This window comes from Cebus imitator, unplaced genomic scaffold (assembly GCF_001604975.1).
Source record: "Cebus imitator isolate Cc_AM_T3 unplaced genomic scaffold, Cebus_imitator-1.0 Scaffold478, whole genome shotgun sequence".
NCBI classification, from domain to species: Eukaryota; Metazoa; Chordata; class Mammalia; order Primates; family Cebidae; genus Cebus; species Cebus imitator.
Window position 1 is genome coordinate 1,205,998 of NW_016107793.1, and position 20,908 is coordinate 1,226,905.

The 20,908-nt window shown below is 40.7% G+C and overlaps 1 protein-coding gene and 1 pseudogene across 3 annotated transcripts in view; one reads left to right on the top strand and one right to left on the bottom strand.

Annotated features, from left to right (window-relative positions):
* The window catches only part of LOC108292176 (histone-lysine N-methyltransferase, H3 lysine-36 specific), a 68,802-nt gene that overhangs the window by 24,262 nt on the left and 23,632 nt on the right, over nt 1–20,908 (top strand). For all 3 annotated transcript variants that reach the window (XM_037732906.1, XM_017512910.2, XM_037732907.1), the window contains 5 exons: nt 207–407; nt 2,427–2,606; nt 10,016–10,172; nt 12,176–12,381; nt 16,990–17,102. In XM_037732906.1, the coding sequence (XP_037588834.1) occupies nt 207–407; nt 2,427–2,606; nt 10,016–10,172; nt 12,176–12,381; nt 16,990–17,102 (857 nt within the window). The remainder of the gene's footprint in view (nt 1–206; nt 408–2,426; nt 2,607–10,015; nt 10,173–12,175; nt 12,382–16,989; nt 17,103–20,908) is intronic.
* LOC108292151 lies at nt 7,739–9,171 on the bottom strand (annotated as a pseudogene).

The following is a 20,908-nucleotide window of genomic DNA, read 5'->3' on the forward strand; positions in this document are numbered from 1 at the left end:
ATTACAGGCACGCGCCACCATGCCCAGCTAATTTTTTGTATTTTTAGTAGAGACGGGGTTTCACCATGTTGACCAGGATGGTCTCCATCTCTTGACCTCGTGATCCACCCGCCTCGGCCTCCCACAGTGCTGGGATTACAGGCGTGAGCCACCGCGCCCGGCCGATTCTTGAATTCTTACTAATTTATCTTCTTTTGGTTTCTCAGGAATTCATACCTGTTTTGTATGTAAGCAGAGTGGGGAAGATGTTAAAAGGTGCCTTCTACCCTTGTGTGGAAAGTTTTACCATGAAGAGTGTGTCCAGAAGTACCCACCCACTGTTATGCAGAACAAGGGCTTCCGGTGCTCCCTCCACATCTGTATAACCTGTCATGCTGCTAATCCAGCCAATGTTTCTGCATCTAAAGGTATGGTTTTCTCATGTGGACCAGTCTAATTATAATACCTCAGTTTCATTGGCAACAGTTATTTTCAAATGCAATCTACCATGTCACTTTATGGCCTCTCACTTTTATCAGATTACCAACATTATATTTGGGAGAGCATAGGGGAATAATGAACTAATTCAGCAGCCAGGCAATGCCAGGGCTCCATCAAACACAATGTGGTTATGTGGTAGGGTATTAAGTATTTGGATTTCATGTGAGATGTAGTTTGAGAAAGTGTTCTGCTGCATGTCCTCTTATTCCTGTTTGATTAGAAAATCAGAGTGTGTTCTTCCCCAGGGCATTTTTATATCTCTGGTTTCTATGTGTGATATTCAAAAATGCATGTCAAGGCAGGATTGGAGGTTTTGTGTTGATTTGTTTTGTTTTAAGGAAAACTCTTGTCTTAGAAACTTTCTTCTGCTTCGTTGTTAAGTCCAGACCTGAGTTTTTCAAAACCTGTGCATATAGCTAAACTTAAGTTTTGAAATGTGTTCTCTTTGATAAAACAGTGGGGTTCTTTTGTTTGTTTTCTTTTTGTTTTTTTGGAGACAGTCTTGCTCTGTTGCCCAGACTGGAGTGCACAGTGACACAATCTTGGCTCAGTGCAACCTCCGCCTCCCAGGCTCAAGCGATTCTCGTGCCACAGCCTCCTGAGTAGCTGGGACTACAGACATGTGCCACCATGCCCAGCTAATTTTTTGTACTTTTAGTAGAGATGGGGTCTCATCATGTGGCCAGGATGGTCTCTATCTCCTGACCTAGTGATCTACCTGCTTTTGCATCCCGAAGTGCTGGAATTCACACCTGGCCTTTTTTTTAAAAAAAAAAAGGAAAAAAAGAAAAGAGTTTTGCTCTTGTTGCCCAGGCTGTAGTGCAATAGCATGATCTCGGCTCACTGCAACCTCCGCCTCCTGGGTTCAAGTGATTCTCTTGTCTCAGCCTCCCAAGTAGCTGGGATTACAGCCACATGCCACCACGCCTGGCTAATTTTTGTGTTTTTAGTAGAGATGGGGTTTCATAATATTTGTCAGGCTAGTCTTGAACTCCTGACCTCAGGTGATCCACTCACCTTGGCCTCCCAAACTGTTGGGATTACAGGTGAGCCAACACGCCTGGTGTTTTACTGTTGTTTTTTTTTTCCCTAAAAGCCCAATACTGTGTTTATGCTGGTAAATTCGTGTGTGCTAAAAGAGCCTTGACTTTTTCCATAGAGGATTGAGCAGGCAAAATTTAGCAGTGTTGATGTTTGTTTTAATCAGATTGTCAGTACATTTTTTAGTATGATTTCTTGGACGTATGGGTCTCATCAGTAATTTAACTTGGATCAAAATTGCAGTTTCACTGGATATGTTGGTGTGCCTGTAGCTGTAGCTTCTTGGGAAGCTAAAGCAGGAAGTGGGAGGACTGTTTGAGCACAAGTACTTTGAGGTCACATCCAGCCTTGGCAACGTAGGGAAACCCCATGTCTTTATTAATAAAAAGAAAAATGAAAAGAATTGTGGTTTAACTATTGGCTACCTTCCTTTTTTAATTGCTATTACAGATTGCATTGTGGGGTTTGGTGGTTGTTTGGTGCCAGTTTATAACAGATGAAGTATTTTAGGGGATGTATTTCCTCTGGAGAGGGAGTAGTGAAGTTTGTTCACTTGAAAGGTGTTAAGAATCACAGAGTTCCAGGCAAGCGTTATTGTTATGTCCCCTCTCCCTGTTTATTCTGGGGCTTGTTTCCGAGGAGTGAGGCTAGTGATTTGGGCTGGGCTTACCCTTGTTGAAGTAGACTCACTGACAGTTACGAGATTTGATTGATTTTGGAGACTTATCACATATCCCTCATCTGAGCTTTCATGGTGGATCGAGTGTTTAAGGTCAGTCGTCTTGGTGGTCATTCATTTTATTTGTGACATTTTTTCAATGCTAGCAAATAGACTTGAATAACTCACATTCTTCTCATATTTAATTTTTTTTTTCTTTTGCTTGTCCGTGATTTTCCTGCTTTAGGTCGATTGATGCGCTGTGTCCGCTGTCCTGTGGCATACCACGCCAATGACTTTTGCCTGGCTGCTGGGTCAAAGATCCTTGCATCTAATAGTATCATCTGCCCTAATCACTTTACTCCTAGGCGGGGCTGCCGAAATCATGAGCATGTTAATGTTAGCTGGTGCTTTGTGTGCTCAGAAGGTAAGAAATCACTTCTTCCTCTATTTGTAATCCAAAAAGGAATTAAATCAGTGTTTTAATTGAAATAAAAATACTTATCTTCATATTGTCGCTGAAAAAAATATTAGGAAATGATACTGTTACTCTTTCATGCAGAATATGATGTCCTGAATTACAGTAATGGTAACATAGCAGAACTTTTTTTGTTTGAGACAGCATTTCACTCCTGTTGCCTGTAATACCAGCACTTTGAGAGGCCAAGGTGGGTAGATCACCTTAGGTCGGGAGTTCGAGACCAGCCTGGCCAACATGGCGAAACCTGTCTCTTCTAAATATTCAAAAATTAGCCAGATGTGATGGCAGGTGCCTGTAATCCCAGCTACTCGGGAGGCTGAGACAGGAGAATTACTTGAACCTAGGAGGCAGAGGTTGCAGTGAGCTGAGATCGCACCACTGCACATTCCAGCCTGGGCAACAGAACGAGACTCTGTCTCAAAATAATAATAATAATAATAATAATTAAACAACTGCAAAGATTAAAAACCTATATACCACCCTCACAATTTGCCCTCAAGGAAGTTCCTTCTAGGCTTTAAGATCTTTATCCTAAAACAGTTCTGTTGAATTTCACCCTGGCAGTGGAAACCACTTATATTCACAGGTGGGACAGGATGTCATTTCCCTGCTCATCTGAGACACATGCATACCTGATTGCTTCCTCTGCCCTATTGATTATGTAAAAATGCAGATTCACTGAGCCAGATTAAATTGTGTATTCAGTGGAAGGCTGATGAAGGACTCAAAAGAATACAACCTTTTGTCTCTTACCTACCTATGACCTGGAACCCAACCCCCTACCTAGAGTTGTCCCACCTTCCAGACATAACTAGTGACAACATTTCATATACTGATGTCTCATATCTCCCTGAAGTATATAAAAGCAAGCTGTACCCTCACCACCTTAAGCACATGTTGCCAGGATCTCCTGAGGTTGTGTCAAGGGCATGTCCTTCACCTTGGCAAAATAAACTTTCTAAATTGAGAATGGTATCACATATTTTGAGTTCACATCACTAAGGAGATTTGTATCGTCAGGTGTATGTATATGCCAATAATTCTGTAAAAGAAAAATTACTTGCTTGTGATATATTGTTCCTATAGCCAGAGACTGGAGTTTAGTTAATTGTGGAAACTTTTTTCACTTGGTTGAAATCTGGCAGTTAGGCAGAGTCAATGAATGGGTAAAACTGCTGCCACCTTAGTATAAACCAAGGTAGTACCACCAGATCAATATAGGTAAGCCATCATTGTATTCTGTTTTTTCACCTACTCACAGTAAAAGCATGGCAGTTTCACCTTGGAAGTTTCTTGAAGTAAAACACCTTAGTTTTATTAAATCTTGACCATGAGGTGAACATTGTTTTCCTATTCTCTGTGATAAAGTGGAAAGTACATATAAAGCAGTTTCTTTGCATACTGATGGTTATCTTGAGTTAAAGCACTCATGCAACTGAGTTTCAAGGTGAACTATCTGCATTGTTCATGGAACACCATTTTTAATTGTAAGAGTTACTGATAAACTATGGTTATTCATGCTTGTATATTTGACAGATGTTTACTTGAAAATAAACAACTGTGAGCCTATCAATTCAAGAAAAACAACTGCAAAATAATGGCCAATGATAAAATTTGAGCTTTTAAGTGACAGTTAAAATTTTGGCAAACTATTATCTACTGCCTTCAGCCTGACAACTTCTTAGTACTTACTGATGGGTAGTATTAATAAATGTGATTTTTAAAAGTATTATGAAATAGGCCATTTAGAAGATGCACATGACTTAACCAATATTTTTCATATAGCTAAAGCATAATCTTAAAAACCTTGCATATTAAAAGATCCATTCAAAGTAGAAGCCAGATCCCCAGGGTTTGGTGGCTCACACCTATAATCCCAGCACTTTGGGAGGCCGAGGCGGGTGGATCACCAGGTCGAGAGATTGAGACCATCCTGGCCAACATGGTGAAACCCCATCCCTACTAAAAATACAAAAATTAGCTGGGTGTGGTGGCTTACAACTGTAGTCCCAGCTACTCGGGAGGCTGAGGCAGGAGAATTGCTTGAACCTGGGAGACGGAGGTTGCAGTGAGCCCGGATTGCACTGGTGATACAATGTGACTCTGTCTCAAATAAATAAATAAATAAACAAACAAACAAACCAAAGTAGAAGCCAGATCAATTAATTTTAATATAATCATTCTAAGTTTGTTGACAGAGTTTCAGTTTCCGTATTGCAACTAAACTCTACACTGTGGAGTTTTAGTTTTAGTATAGTATCAAAGAAGGAATATCCACAGTTATCGAACAGGTTATTTTATCACTCTTTTCCAGTGATATATCTCTGAGAAAATTTGGTCATATTTTCCTCATGTATGTCAAACAAATAACATATTGCAACAAATGCAATTTAAAATACTTGGCAAAATGGGCTGTAGTTGTTGTTTTATGCCTGTAATCCTAGCACTTAGGGACGCAGAGGTGGGTGGACCACTTGAGGCCAGGAGTTCAAGACCAGCACCAGCCTGACCACCATGGTGAAACCTGTCTCTACTAATAATACAAGCATTAGGCAGGCATGGTAGTGCATTCCTGTAGGTCCAGCTGCTCAGGAGGCTGAAGCAAAAGAATCACTTGAATCAGGGACATGGAGTTTGCAGTGAGCTGAAATCATGTGCCTGCACTCCAGCCTGAGTGACAAAGCGAGATCCTGTCTCAAAAAAAATAAAATATTTGCAAAAATGGGTCAGGCTTGATGGCTCACGCCCAATCCCATTACTTTAGAAGGCCATCTCTACCAACAACAACAACAACAACAACAAAAAAAAAACACTTAACCAGGCATGGCTCGGGAGACTGAGGCAGGAGAATCACTTGAACCTGGCAGGCAGAGGTTTCAGTGAGTTGACATCATGCCACTGCACTCCAGCCTGGGTGACAAAAACAAGACAAAATTGAGGAAAAATACAGTTTTTACTAAAATGTTAATTGTGTTTAATGGATAAATTATTAGTATCTGTTTGCGGGAGCTAGGAAATAAAAATAAGAAAAAATGTATTTAGATACTTAAAATTTTTCTTAGTTTTAAATTTCTCTTCAGCAAATATCTGTATGTATATCCTGTATAAACAAAAGCACTTTGAGTTTCTTGGTAATTTTCGAGAGCATAATATGGTCCTGTAAATTCAAGGAAAGCCTGAGACCGAAAAGCCCAAGGACTACTCCCATCAACTAAGTTTATCGTGCGGTTAGTGAACAGGGATAGAAAATAGCCTTAAAACCTTTTTTCCTCTCGTGTAAAGGAGAGAACTGAAGGTTGTTAACCCAGAGTAGTAGGATAATAATTTGGTAAATTGCAAATTGTAAGGAATCGGATCCTTTCAATTTAGCAGTATGTTTAAAATGTATTTTCTCTTTCTTTCTCTCTTTCACCAAGTGTCTGTCATTTCATCTTTGTTTTAATGGTTCATGCAGTTTTCCCTCTTCTATCTTCCTGATCTTCTGACTTTCTCTTGTATATTACCTCTAGTGTCACGAGATAGACCTTTCCTCCTGCTGCACATCTTGCTACCCAGAGTAGTTCTGTTGATTTCTTCCTTCATGTTCTTCCTCAGCATAATCCACATTATGTTCTATCTCACAAAACAGAGGTGCTTGCCACTTTTCCCCTCAGGTCTGACCTTTTGCCTTTATTCACTGGATTTTCTTTTATCCAGGTTTCTTTTCGTGTTATATCCTTCTTTGAATGCCTCTGTACACGAAATATTTCTTTGTGCATTATGAATGCCAATTTAGTGAAAGGAAGATTTTTCTCCTAAGACTATGTAAGCAGACTAAAGTTATAATTCAGCAGGTAACTGAGCATAGATAGGAATGTTGCAGGAGGTGTTCTGCCACTGGGCTAATTGAATTTATGTCACTGTTAGTGTACCATTTTACGATTACTCAATTGATCCACAGAATGTGCCAGAATAGCTAAGTAGAGTTTTGGACTGTATAATTGTCCTTCAGACTTGTTTTTTAGCAGCAGACACATTTACAAATGTAATCTTACTCTGACTCTGAGCTTCATTATATAGTACAGACCAAAGGTGAGCTTTTCCAGTTGAAGTAGGAACCTGATATGAAATGCACACCCTTGGCCCCAACAAATACAAATAAAATTCTCACTCTTTATTTTAAGAGCTTTTTGTAGAGAATTATTAAGAAAAGTTTCTTTCAGCCAGAACCGCCATTTTCCTGTAATTCACTAAAATGATGAACACAAAGGGAAAGAGGAGAGGTACCTGATACATGTTTTCTAGGCCTTTTGGAAAACATGGAGTTGTTCCTTTGGCCATGTATACGTGAATCTGTAAGAAAGGTGATATTGTAGACATCAAGGGAATGGGTACTGTTTCAAAAAGTAATGCCCATAAGTGTTAACCATGGCAAAACTGGAAGCATCTACAGTGTTACCCAGCATGCTGTTGCCATTGTTGTAAGCAAACAAGTTAAGGTCAAGATTCTTGCTATGAGATTTAATGTATGAATTGAGCACATTAAGCACTCTAATGGCTGAGATAGCTTCCTGAAACGCATGAAGGAAAATGATGAGGAAAAGAGCCAAAGAGAATGGTACCTGGGTTCAACTGAAGCACCAGCCTGCTCTACCCAGAAAGCAGTGAGAACCAATGGGAAGGAGCCTGAGCTGATGGCACCTATTCCCTATGAATTCAGGCATAATAGGTGTTAAAAAATAAAAGACCTCTGACTGGTAAAAAAAAAAAAAAAAAAAAAAAAAAAAACAAAAAAAAAAAAAAAAAAAAAAAAAAAAAAAGCAAAAATCAGCATGGGAAGAAATTATATATAAAGTGCCAACAGAAGTATGTTTATAGTAGGAGTTTTTGTTAGTTTGTTTCCCAGCTGAGGATTTGTCGGCGTAAATGCAGCCATATACAAACATAAGTTATGAAAAACACAGTCACGATGTGCTCTCACCATCCCCCAAGCTGAGACCCCTAAAGCCCTCTTCTATGGGAGAGAGAGGAAGGGGGAGCCCCGAAACTGCCTAGGAACAGTCAGCCCCTGGGCCCATGCAGGGTGGGAGAGCTGAGCATCAGTGCAATGGATGGTCTATGGAGCAGGATAGCTTGCACAGCTGGCCCTTGAAGTCCAGGTCGATGATGAAGTGCAGGTCCCTGTTGTTCTTGGCACTGGGCCGAAAGCTGATGGTGCCGAAGATCTCCTCTCCTGTCTTCACATTCACGTAGTCCTCCATGTTGAACACCGTCGGCTTCTAGTATGTGGAGGAGGACTCAGGTGTGCTGGAGAACCCAATCCTCTTGTGGCAGTGAACTCGAAGTAGGCCACCAGGGCATGCACATAGTCATTCTGCTTCACTTGTAGGCAGAATAGGGAGGTGAAGGTCAGGTCTTTCTCCTTGATGATGTAAATGTCTACCTCCTTTATGAGGCAAGTATTGGTGACTAGCTGTTTGGGATCCACCATGTCCACTAGGGGCTCGTTGATGGCCACATCTTGGATGCAAGACATGTCGAAGCCATACACGTTTTCCCACCAGTGGGTCTTATAGTCTGTACTGCCAGTCCTCGATGGCCATCACATTACAGAGTGGCCTGGTCTGGGAAGATGAGGATATCAGGCACCAGCCACTTGTCCTGGGTGTAGAGCATGGTGTTGAGCATGGACTCGTAGAAGAGGCAGTAGCCCATCCGCTCGCTAATGATGATATCCACCTTTTCCACCCAGAGCTCTATTTCCTCCAACTTTTCCTTGATGATGGTCACCACATGGTCTAACTTGTTGGCTTTGACAATATTCACCACATAATCAGAGATTCTGGACCACTCAATCCCGATGACCTTGCAGGCCCCAACCTTGGTGGCGAACATGCAGAGGATGCCTGTGCCTGAGCCCACTTCCAGCACCACCTTGTCCTTGAAGAGGTGCTGGTTGTGAAACAGGGAATTGCAGTACATGAGGTGTACGTGTCGTCCTTCGGCATTTCCTCATGGTTGCCGAAGTGAACGTAGGAGTCAAAGTAGTAATCTTTGGGTATCATGTCCTAGGCGTTGGGCTTCTGGCTGCTTTCCGCCTGGCCACAGGACACCTCCATGATACAGTTCATGACCTTGACCGCCACCACCTTCACCTGCACCTATTCTTTCTCTGGCCACCGAGACCCCTGCCTTTTTCTATAGTAGGATTTTTAAGAGGTAAAAGAAGCACAGTGAGAACAAGATTAACGCAGATATATTCTTTGCTAAGGCTATATTCCCCACTTCAGGATAAAACTTGGAATTATATGTTTGAGTCTAGCATGTTTGAAGCATGCTTATTTCTGACAACAGCGTGTCTTCTTTCTTTTTGGCAGCAAAATAAAATGTCTGCCTATCTGCTGAAACTACTGTATTTTGTAAAGTTAGTAGCTACTTTTTAGTTGGTTGATTGATTGATTGATGATTGATTGATTGATTGATTGATTTGATTCAGAATCTTGCTCTGTCACCCTGGCTGGAGTACACTCTTGCGGTCTTGGCTCACTGCAATGTCCACCTCCGAAGTTCAAGCAATTCTGTCTCAGCCTCCCAACTGAGAATACAGGCATGTGCCACCATACCTGGCTAATTTTTTAATAGAGACAGGGTTTCACCATGTTGATCTGGCTGTTCTCTAACTCCTGACCTCAAGTGATCTACCTGCTGCAGCCTCCCAACGTGCTGGGATTATAGGCATGAGGCACTGCACCCGACTGAAAAGTTAGTAATTTTACAAGGAGGGAAGGAACTAACCATTTGGAGATACTACTTATGTGTCAGATGCTACTAGGTGATTTAATAGCTAGGTGAGTTCTCAAACAGATGTGGTTATTGTTTATTAGAGAAAACTCCTTACCACGGAGGAAATGATAGCTCTGCAAGGAAAGTAAATTTCACAAGGGCATGTGATCCTAGAGCTAGAATTCCAACCTGAGCCTGATGATAGTTAAATAAAGCTTATGCTGTTCATACTTTGGTCATTGTGTGTCATTGATAATGTTTTTATTTAGTATGTCTTTTAGTGAAGAGAAAAAGAATGTATATATATGTATGAATGTACACATACATTACTTTTACAGGTTTCCTTCTGACTTCATTGCTTTAACTTAATTTTGCCAGTAGGATCTCATGTTTATAAGGTGTGAATCTAACAAGCTTTCAGGGGAGTGGTGTTCAGGAATGTTGAAGTGGGAATACTCCTTCAGCATAGACTTTCTGGGTAACAAATTAAATTAATAAGCCCTTAGCTGGTTAAGAGCTGAGCAAAAGCTGTTTTAGCTGGGTGCTTAAATGCAGTCTTGTGGTCTGAATGCCATGTTTTTTTATTCTTACAGGAGGCAGCCTTCTGTGCTGCGACTCTTGCCCTGCTGCATTTCATCGTGAATGTCTGAACATTGATATTCCTGAAGGAAACTGGTATTGCAATGACTGTAAGGCAGGCAAAAAGCCACACTACAGGGAGATTGTCTGGGTAAAAGTTGGACGATACAGGTAAGCCTGGAGAATAGCACTTATTTCTTTTACCATCCTCTGTTTCTTGGGACTTCTCAGATACAATGCTTAACATATTTTCTAATGATCTTCTTAATTAGGCAAGGTACCTAATTCATTTTCATGAATTATTCATTTTTTTATTCATTTTTTTCCTCTTATTCATTTTTTTCCTTATAGGAAAAGAAACCTAACTTTATGATTTGTAATTATAGGAACAATACATGTTCTCTGTGGAAATTTTTTTTCTTTTATGTATTTTATGGAATATTTTTTAATGAAAACACACTAATAATCTCACAAGGCAGATGCATTAACATTTCATCATATGTACTCCCTGACATACCAATACACAGTTATCCTCCCCCCTCTACATCTTTACAGTTTATACTCAGTTTTGTGTCTTGGGTGGGTTGTTTGTTTGTTTTGAGAAAGGGTATCCTCTGTCACCCAGGCTGGAGTGCAGTGGTATGATCATTGCTCGCTGCAACTTCAAACTCCTGGGCTTATGGGATCCTGCTGCCTCAGCCTCCTGAGTAGCTGAGACTACAGGTACATGCCACTGTGCCCAGCCACTTTTTCTTTTTAAAAATATTTTGATTGAATATGGAAAGCTCAAAGAATGTAACATGCATGATTTTAAAGAATAACAAAAGTGGCACCCGTGTATGTATCACCCACTTAAAGAAATAGAACACTATTGGTACTTTTTAGGTTTATTCCATGCCCTGATTCCATTCTTTCCTACCCCTCAGAGGTAACCATTGTACTAACTTTAGATTTTTCCTTTGCTCTTCCGTGAAGATATACCATGTTTTCTTTGGTATATTTTAGACCTTTATGTAAAGGAATTATTATTGATATATTTTTCTGCAACTTTTTTCATTCACTTTTATGCTCCGAGATTCATCATAGTATAGTATGCTGATTCATTCATAGTTCACTGTTCCTTTATATAGTCACATAATGTCTAGTTCACTTATCCATTTTCCTGTTTGGACTGCGAACATTTGGTCAGTTTTTCTTGGTATATTTACTTGGGATCTTGTATATAATATACTTACATACCAGTATATACTTGGTTTGTATACTCAGGGCCTTCTCTAGAGCATTCTCTGGAGTAAAGTAGGTAGTTTCCAGCTTTAATAGGTAGTGCCAAATTGTCTCCCTTAATTGGCTGTGTACTAATTTACATTCTTTGATTTTGTTTGTATGTGTTTGTGTTTTGATATCTTGGTGCTATTATTCCATACTCCTAATGATTATTGAAGGTTTCCTTTTTAAAGGCCAAATTGTATTTTATTTTGTATAGTATACCATGGGTAAATACTATTATTTTCTTGATGTTGAGCATTTATATTTTTTCCAGTTTTTCCTTTCTTTTTTTTTTTTTTGAGACAGAGTCTTGCTCTGTCACCCAGTCTGGAGTGTAGTGACATGATCTCGACTCGACTCACTGCAACCTCTGCCTCCCAGGTTCCAGGGTTTCTCCTGTCTCAGCCTCCCGAGTAGCGGCGAGTACAGATGGGCACCACCATGCCTGGCTAATTTTTGTAATTTTTATTTTAGTAGAGACAGGGTTTCACCATATTGGCCGGGCTGGTCTTGAACTCCTGACCTCGTGATCCATCCGCCTCGGCCTCCCAGAGTGCAGGGATTGCAGGGGTGAGCCACTGCACCCAGCCAGTTTTTCCTTATAATGCTTCAGTGAATGTTACTGTCATAAGTCTCTGTTCCTATCTCATTATTTCCTTTAGGTAGAGTCCTTGAAGTAGAACAATTGAGTCTAATGGAGTGTGTGCATGTGTGGGAATGTGGGCAGATGTTTTCCAGCTTTTAGCACGTATTACTTGTTTGTGTTCTAGTTAGGTTGTAAGAATGCTGTTAAGATGGACTTAAATGTGGACAGACAGCCATTGCTAATCCTTACTCTTATATGAGGTTATTTTCCTAATTCCTTGCAGCCTTCTAGAGGTTTCTCTTCTCCTTTTCACCTTTTCCAGGTGGTGGCCAGCTGAGATCTGTCATCCTCGAGCTGTTCCTTCCAACATTGATAAGATGAGACATGATGTGGGAGAGTTCCCTGTCCTCTTTTTTGGATCTAATGATTATTTGTGGACTCACCAGGCCCGAGTCTTCCCTTACATGGAGGGTGATGTGAGCAGCAAGGATAAAATGGGGAAAGGAGTGGATGGGACATATAAAAAAGGTAACTTTATCCTTTTTGTTTCTCAGGCTAACACAGACCTCTGTTGCCTGAGTGTCTGCTCTGTTTTAGAATTCACGTATTTTCCATTTTGAAGCTGTGTTCTGTCCTCTCGGAGCATTATGTGGCTACAAATATAGTATTTTTCAGGGAAGTTAACCCATGTAACTCATTATATTTGAGCCTTAACCTTTACTTAATTAGAATTTCCTTGAGCTTTTTTTTGACTTATCAGTTGTTTTCTCAGCATCCCATCAAATAATGGAGTTCTGAAATGATTTTATAGAAGAAACACAGAGGCTCAGATCTTTCACAGAAGTGCATTCGTTCCAAGGAGTTTAGTTTTTGTTCCTTTTTTTTCTTTTAAGCTTTTTGGGAAGAAATAAAATTCACCAGATACTGTGGAACAAACCAGTAAAGGTCAAAGCATAAATGCTCTGAATCAAGAGAAATTTTTGTAAACTGGCCTAGTAAAGGCAGGGGAGACAGTTGGGTAGAACAGGGTACCCTGTTATCAGCAGAACTAGTTTTACTGCTTACCACGTGGTTGAATCAACTTTGAACCTGGTTTTCTCTTACCAGATAATGGAGAAAGTTTGGTCTCGAAATTCAGTGGGATTATAAAAAGTGACACAGCAGAGTACATAATTGGTATCCCCTTAGTGGTAATTACCTTCTTCCTGTAGCTGTCCTTTGAAAGACAATATATCTCTTGCTATTTAATATATTTGGTCCTTAAAGTACGGATGGTTCCTGACTTTAAATGGTCCAACTTACACCTTTACGATGATGCACATCTGTTATATTCCTCAGCTTATGATGGGATTACATCTAGGTAAACCAGTTGTTAACATGAGGAGCATCTGTTTAAGATTTTGTCTGTAGGGTGAAATGAAAAGGGATTCTAAGCAAGTGACATGCAAGAAGATTCTAAGCATATAAAATTTCCTGGTTAGGGAATAGGAGTTATGTCCATAGGGAACAAGTTTATCAAAGGTTCTGTTTGCCACATGTTATTTTAGTAGCTCCTCACTTAACCTGTTTGTCATGTGGTTTCTATACAGAGATATGGGCTATCAGTTCTACTGCTAATACAAAAATACATAATACTGTGCTATCAGTACTAATACTTTAGGATCTGAGGTCTTGAGTCTTATAATCTCAGATGGTCAGGGATCAAGTGACCAGTATTTTGGCATGCACAGAACTGGCCAACACTGAGGCTGGCAGGGGGAGAAGGTAGAGGAAAAGGAATAGCTCAGGTCTGAGCCTGCCTAAGCTCTGAGATTCTACCAGGGGGTTTTTAGGTGCCTCTGACTTCTTGGAACTTGTGTTTTTGCACGGGAATCTGAAGTAGATACCAGCCTGCCAGGATTTTGGTATTGTTAGTATTGTGGCAGAAGTGTACATTATATATGCTATGGGAACAGAGCAAGAGGAAGCTGGGGAGCAATGTTTGGAAGTCATGGATGATTACTAAGTGACTCTTTGGGGAAAGAATAATAATAATAGTTATCATTTTTGTTTGCCAGACTCTGTTCAGTGTTTATTTTCTGCTTAAGTGCTAACAGTAACCCTATAAGGTAGATACCATCCTGATCTTGCAAATGAGGAAACTGAGACAAATTAATGTTAAAGAACTTGCTCAACATTTCAGTACCAGTAAGTGATAAAGGAAGGTTTCTGACTCTGATAGTAGGGCCAGAATCTAAATTAACTTCTACACCAACTTCAAAAAGAAAAAGACTTAAAATGTCTCAAGAAGTCAATACATGTAAAAACATGTGTTGAATCTATTAATAACATCCTGAGTTAGCAACCTCCAAGCATTTGGTATAGTTTAAGCACTTGGTTGGGGGAGCACTGGGCTATTTTCCTGAAAGGATGAATATCTAACTAGATCCCTTGTTAGACCAGAGTTTTAGAAACTTCAGCCTGGGACAGTGTTGGGACCATTAAAAGGTGAGAGGCCGCAAGTGGGGAAATGAGCAAGATGGCTGTTTCAAGTAGTTTGGGGCAGAAATGATGAGGTTCTGCTGAGCACGGTGGCTCACGTCTGTGATCCCAGCACTTTGGGAGGCTGAGGCAGGTGGATCCTTTGAGGTCAGGAGTTTGAGACCATCCTGGCCAACACTTTGAAGTCTGTCTCTACTAAAAATACAAAAAAAAAAATTAGCTGGGCATGGTGATATGCACCTGTTATTGCAGCTATTCGGGAGGATGACGGAGGAAAAATCGCTGGAACCTGGGAGGCAGAGGCTGCAGTGAGCCAAGATCACACTGCTGCACTCCAGCCTGGGTGACAGACAAAGCAAGACTCTGCCCCCACCCCCTCCAAAAAAGGAAATAAATAGGCTGGGCGCGGCGCGGTGGCTCACACCTGTAATCCCAGCACTTTGGGAGGCCAAGGCAGGCAGATCACGAGGTCAAGAGATCAAGACCATCCTGGCCAACATGGTGAAACCCTGTCTCTACTAAAAAAAATACAAAAATTAGTTGGGCATGGTGGTGCATGCCTGTAGTCCCAGCTACTTGGGAGGCTGAGGCAGGAGAATTGCTTGAACCCAGGAGCTGGAGGTTGCAGTGAGCCGAGATTGTGCCACTACACTCCAGCCTGGTGCCTGGTGACAGAGCAAGACTCTGTCTCAAAAAAAAAAAAAAAGAAAGAAAGAAAGAGTCAGACTAATGGTGAATGGTTCATGGAGATGGAGAATATGATTTATATTGGATAGATGTTAAGGAGGTAGACTAGGACATGCTGAATAATAGGATGTGGGAAAAACACATTTTAGAACAATTTAGATGATTGTGTGGAACACATACAAACTCTCATAGACCGCTACAAGGAAATGAAAAACAGGATAGGTCAGAGGGGAGAGTTTTTTGTTATTTTTGTTTTTTGTTTTTTTTAAGACGGGGTTTCACCATGTTGATCAGGCTAGTCTCAAACTCCTGACCTTGTTATCCATGGCTTCAGCCTCCCAGAGTGCTGGGATTACAGGCGTGAGTCACCACATCCGGCTGAGGGGAGAGATTCTTTAAAGGATTGACAGAGCATGGGGAAAGGCACAGAGAAGAAAGTGGCAAGAATAGAATTCTCACAGTTTTTAACTTGGGTGAAGAATAATGCATTGCAGTTTTAAGTGCAGAAGAATGAGAATTTTAAGATTTTATTGGACTTTTCAGATATGGCAATCTTTTTCTTTTCTTTTCTTTTTTGAAACGGAGTCTCGTTCTGTTGCCCAGGCTGGAAGTACAGTGGTGTGATCTCCACTCACTGCAACCTCCGCCTTCTGGGTTCAGGAAATTCTCCTGCCTCAGACTCCTGAATAGCTGGGATTACAGGAGCACCACCATGCCCAGCTAATTTTTACATTTTTAGTAGAGACGGGATTTCACCATGTTTGTCAGGCTGGTCTGGAACTCCTGATCTTGTGGTCCACCCGCCTCAGCCATCCAAAGTGCTGAGATTACAGGCGTGAGCCACCACACCTGGCTAGATATTGCAGCGTTTTAAACATGAGAAAGTACAGTGGCCTGGCACAGTGTCTCATACATGTAATCCTAACACTTTTGGAGGCTGAGGCAGATATATACCTTGACCCCAGGAGTTTGAGGCCAGACTGGGCAACATGGAGAAACCATGTCTCTACCAAAAAAAAAAAAATAGCCTGGCATGGTGATGCATGCCTGTGGTCCTAGCTACTCTGGAGGCTGAGGTGGGAGGATCACTTCAGCTCAGCAAGTCGAGGCTGCAGTGAGCTGTGATTGCACCATGGCACTCCAGCCTGGGTGTTAGAGTGAAACCCTGTCTCAAAAAAAAAAAAAAAGTGCAGGACTTAAGTGTAGATTAGCTATGAAATTCCATTATTTCATTAGAGCTAATAGTTTATATTTATAGAACAAGTCTTAAGAGAAGAGGGAAGAAGGAGAACAAAGCTTCAACTTTGAATTTCTGCCAGAGGAGAGTGAGCACAATACCTGGGGCACCTAAGAAGTAGAAAGTTTCTGGAAGTGGGAGGTTTAGGACTAAGGAAAGATTAAAGGCTTAAAGGCAGTGACTTCGCTAAGCAGATGCAATGTAGTTGTTAGGAGATGGTATCTGTGGGCTTTTTAAAGTCATTTAGCGGTTGATTGTTTTCTCATCTAATGCACAATTGTCTAATCTTTTGGCTTCCCTGGGCCATACTGGAAGAATAATTATCTTGGGCCACAAATAAAATATACTAACAGTAACAGTAACAATAGCTGATGAGCTTAAAAAATAAAAAAGGTCATGTGTAATTTTCATAATAGCCACCACGGGAAAGCAAAAAGGTCCTTATATTCAAATGGTTGGACACCTGTGATCTAAAGGTTGGTAGTCTGTATTGTGCCATTTAGTCATAGATTATGTTTTGTCTTAATACTAGGTCCGAATACTCTTGGGACTATGTTACCTGTTTTAAAATAGCTGTTATGTGTTTTCTTTTTCATATAACATTGGTTTATTTTTGTGTAAAGCATGGAGTTTCTCCTCCAATTTAAAGGGGAAAAAATTTAAAAATAAATGAATAAATATATAATTCCACCCAGAGATTTTAAAGTGACTCGTGCTGTCTGTTTTCATAGCTCTTCAGGAAGCTGCAGCAAGGTTTGAGGAATTAAAGGCCCAAAAAGAGCTAAGACAGCTTCAGGAGGACCGAAAGAATGACAAGAAGCCACCACCTTATAAACATATAAAGGTAAGGAGAAAATCTTGGGAGATCTTCTCCGGGAGAGAAACTGAAGAGCTGGCTCTTTTCACTCTGTTCATGACAAGAATGGAAGGACAAATACAGTTGGTTTTAGGTAGAGGTATGAGTTTAAAAGAAGATCAGAAACAAGTACCAGACTGAGCGCAGTGGCTCATGCTTGTAATCCCAACACTTTGGGAGGCTAGGGCAGGTGGATCACCTGATGTCAGGAGTTGGAGACCAGCTTGACCAATATGATGAAACCCCATCTCTACTAAACATATAACAATTAGCTGGTGTGTTGACATCAGCCTGTAATCCCAGCTACTCGGGAGGCTGAGACAGGAGAATTGCTTGAACCCGGGAGACGGAGGTTGCGAGGAACTGAGATCTTCCAGCCTGGGAAATGGGAGCGAAACTCCATCTCAAAAAAAAAAAATAAAGAAAAAAAAGAAACAAGTATCAGAGCACCATTCCTAGCACATTACTAGGATTCCCAATGTCAGGAGAATTAATTTTAGGTGTACCTAACCCTCAGTCTACCTAGTAAAATAATCATCACCAGCCAAGCATGGTAGCTCACGCCTGTAATCCAGGCACTTTGGGAGGCCGAGGCTGGTGCATCACCTGAGGTCAGGAGTTTGAGACCAGCCTGACCAACATGGAGAAACCTCGCCTTTACTAAAAAAGCCATCACCATTATCATCTGGGTCCAGTGGAGCCTTTGTATTTTAAATATTTTTATGTCATTTATATGACATACAATAAAGAGACAGTGGAGAAGAAATTTATTAGAAATTTTAATGTTAGGCCGGGCATGGTGGGTGATGCCTATAATCCCAGTACTTTGGGAGGCTGAGGCGGGCAGATTACGAGGTCAAGACATAGAGACCATCCTTGCCAACATAATGAAACCCCATCTCTACCAAAATACAAAAATTAGCCCGGTGTGGTGGTGCATGCCTGTAGTCCCAGCTACTCAGGAGGCCAAGGCAGAAGAATTGCTTGAACCCGGGAGGTGGAGGTTGCAGTGAGCCAAGATTGCGCCACTTTACTCTAGTCTGGCGACAGAGCGACACTCTGTGTCAAAAAAAAAAAAAAAGAAAAACGAAATTTTAGTGTTACATTGTTGCTGAATTTTTTGTCATTACTTTTAATGACAAACCTCAATTACTTTTGCACCAACCTAATATTTACTAAATCCTTTTTACAAACTTGTTTTTATCAGATAAGTTAGTTGTGATGCTGAAGTATCATAAAACATGAAAGAATATTGTTAGGCCTGTTAACAAAATGAGGTTACCTAGGTTGTTCTTAAAAAACATCTTTGATGGCATTGTTCCTGGATGAGAATACTGTTTCTTCTTTGTTCTTAGAAATGCAGCCGGAGCAGTGGCTCATGCCTGCAGTCCCAGCACTTTGTGAGGCCAAGACAGGCAGATCACCTGAGGTCAGGAGTTCGAGACCAGCCTGGCTAAAATGGTGAAACTCCATCTATACTAAAAATAAAAAATTAGCTGGGTATGCTGGTGTGCTCCTGTAGTCCCAGCTACTCAGGACGTTGAAGCAGAAGAATTGCTTGAATACTGGAGGTGGAGGTTGCAGGGAGCCAAGATTGCGCCCACTGTACCAGCCTGGGCAGCAGAGACTCCATTGCAAAAAAAAAAAAAAAAAAAAAATGCATTATTTGTTCACTTATTCTTTTGTGTCTGTGTCTGTGTTTGTGTCTGTGCGTGTGTTTTTTGTTTGTTTGTTTTGAGATGGAGCCCCACTCTGTTTCCCAGGTATAATCTTGGGCCACTGCAACCTCTGCCTCCCGGGTTCAAGCAATTCTCCTGCATTAGCCTCCTGAGTAACTGGGATTACAGGTGCACACCACTACTTCTGGCTAATTTTTGTATTTTTAGTAGAGACACAGTTTCACTATGTTGCCAAGCTGGTCTTGAACTCCTGACCTCAGGTGATTCACCTGCCTTGACCTCCCAAAGTGCTGGTATTACAGGCTTGAGCCACTGTGCCTGACCTGTTTTCGTCTTTTTTTAGCATAGTTGTGAATTATGTGTGAGTTAGTAATAATGTGTAATGATGAAGCAGTAAGTTCTTACAAGATACATGAGAAGTAAGAACACTAAAATTCTATACTCTTAGATTTAGTCTAATGGACTTACGTGGTATTTACAAAATGGAATGAGTTTTGTTCTTTGTTTGTTTGTTTGTTTGAGACAGGGTCTCACTCTGTGACCCAGGGCTGGAGTGCAGTGGTGCAATTTTGGCTCACTGCAACCTCCGCTTCCTGGGCTGAAGTGATTCTCCCGCCTCAGTCTCCTAAGTAGCTGGGATTACAGACATGAGCCACCAACAACGCCTGGCTGATTTTTGTATTTTTTTTTTTGTAGAGTTGAGGTTTCACTATGTTGCCCAGGCTGGTCCTGAACTTCTGAATTCAAAACAATCCACCCACCTCAGTCTCCCAAGGTGCTGGGATTACAGGTGTGAGCTACCACACTTGGCTTGAATTTTATTTTTTTAAATAAGTATATTTTCGTTTTGAACTTTGGAAGACCTTTCTAAAAAGGGAAATAAGTCATAAAATATTCACTGCTTCTGAAGGTTGGTTTTGTTTTGTTTTTTTTGTTTTTTTGTTTTTTGAGATGGAGTCTCACTCTGTCACTCATGCTGGAGTGCAGTGGCGTGATCTCGGCTCACTGTAACCTCTGCCTCCTGGGTTCAAGCAGTTCTCCTGTCTCACCCTACCGAGTAGCTTGGGACTACAGGCACATGCCACCATGCCCAGCCAATTTTTGTGTTTCTAGTAGAGACGGGTTTTACCCATGTTAGCCAGGGTGGTATCAAACTCCTGACCTCAGATGATCTGCGAGCCACCGCACTCGGCCCAATTTTTTTTTTTTTTTTTTTTCCTTTTTTAGACATCGGATCTCACTGTTTCCTAGACCAGATCTCCTGGCCTCAGGTTATCGTCCCACATTGGCTTTGCAAATTACTGGGATTATAGGCATGAGCTGCCACTCCTGGCCTTTAAATTGTTACTTTACATGTCATAAAATATCCATACCAAGATTATATTTTAAAAAGAACAAAGAACAAAAAAAGTTGTAAACTATTAATCCTTACAAATAATTACAATTACTGAAATTAAGAATTTCAAAACCTGCAAGTGAGTCTAAATGAGTCTCTCAATGTATGTGAAAATGCAGCCTCGAAGTATAGTCATTAGGCCTCAAAAATGGAAAATAATTCTATTCACGTAGACCTAAGTGTCAGATAACAGCAAGGTAGGCATTTTAGAGTTAGCATATGAACCATATTGCGCTACTGAGAGAGCAATTTCCTGTGAGTGATCTCATCAAGAATTTAGAGGCCAACTTCTTTCCTCCACTTTTTTTAAAAAAAAATAAACATTTCCAGAAAAGGATTTAGAGCAGGCATTGGCAAACTATGGTTCATGGGTAAATCTGGTCTACTGCCTATTCTTTTAATATTCTTGAGCTACAGGTTGTTTTTACATTTTTTAGTGGTTGGCAAAAAAGTGAAGAGATTTTGTGACACATAAAGATTATATGAAATTCAGCTTTCAATCAGTATCCACAGGAATACTTCTTCATTTACATATTATATATGGCCATTTTTATATTGCAGTGGCAGAGTCGAGCTACATGTAGAGATTTATGGCCTGCAAAGCCTGAAGTATTTACTGTCTGACCCTTTAAAGAAAAAGTTATTTAACCCTTGATCTATAGTGAGATTTACTTGCAATTATATATCCATGTCTTTGTTCTTTTTTTTTTTTTTTTTTT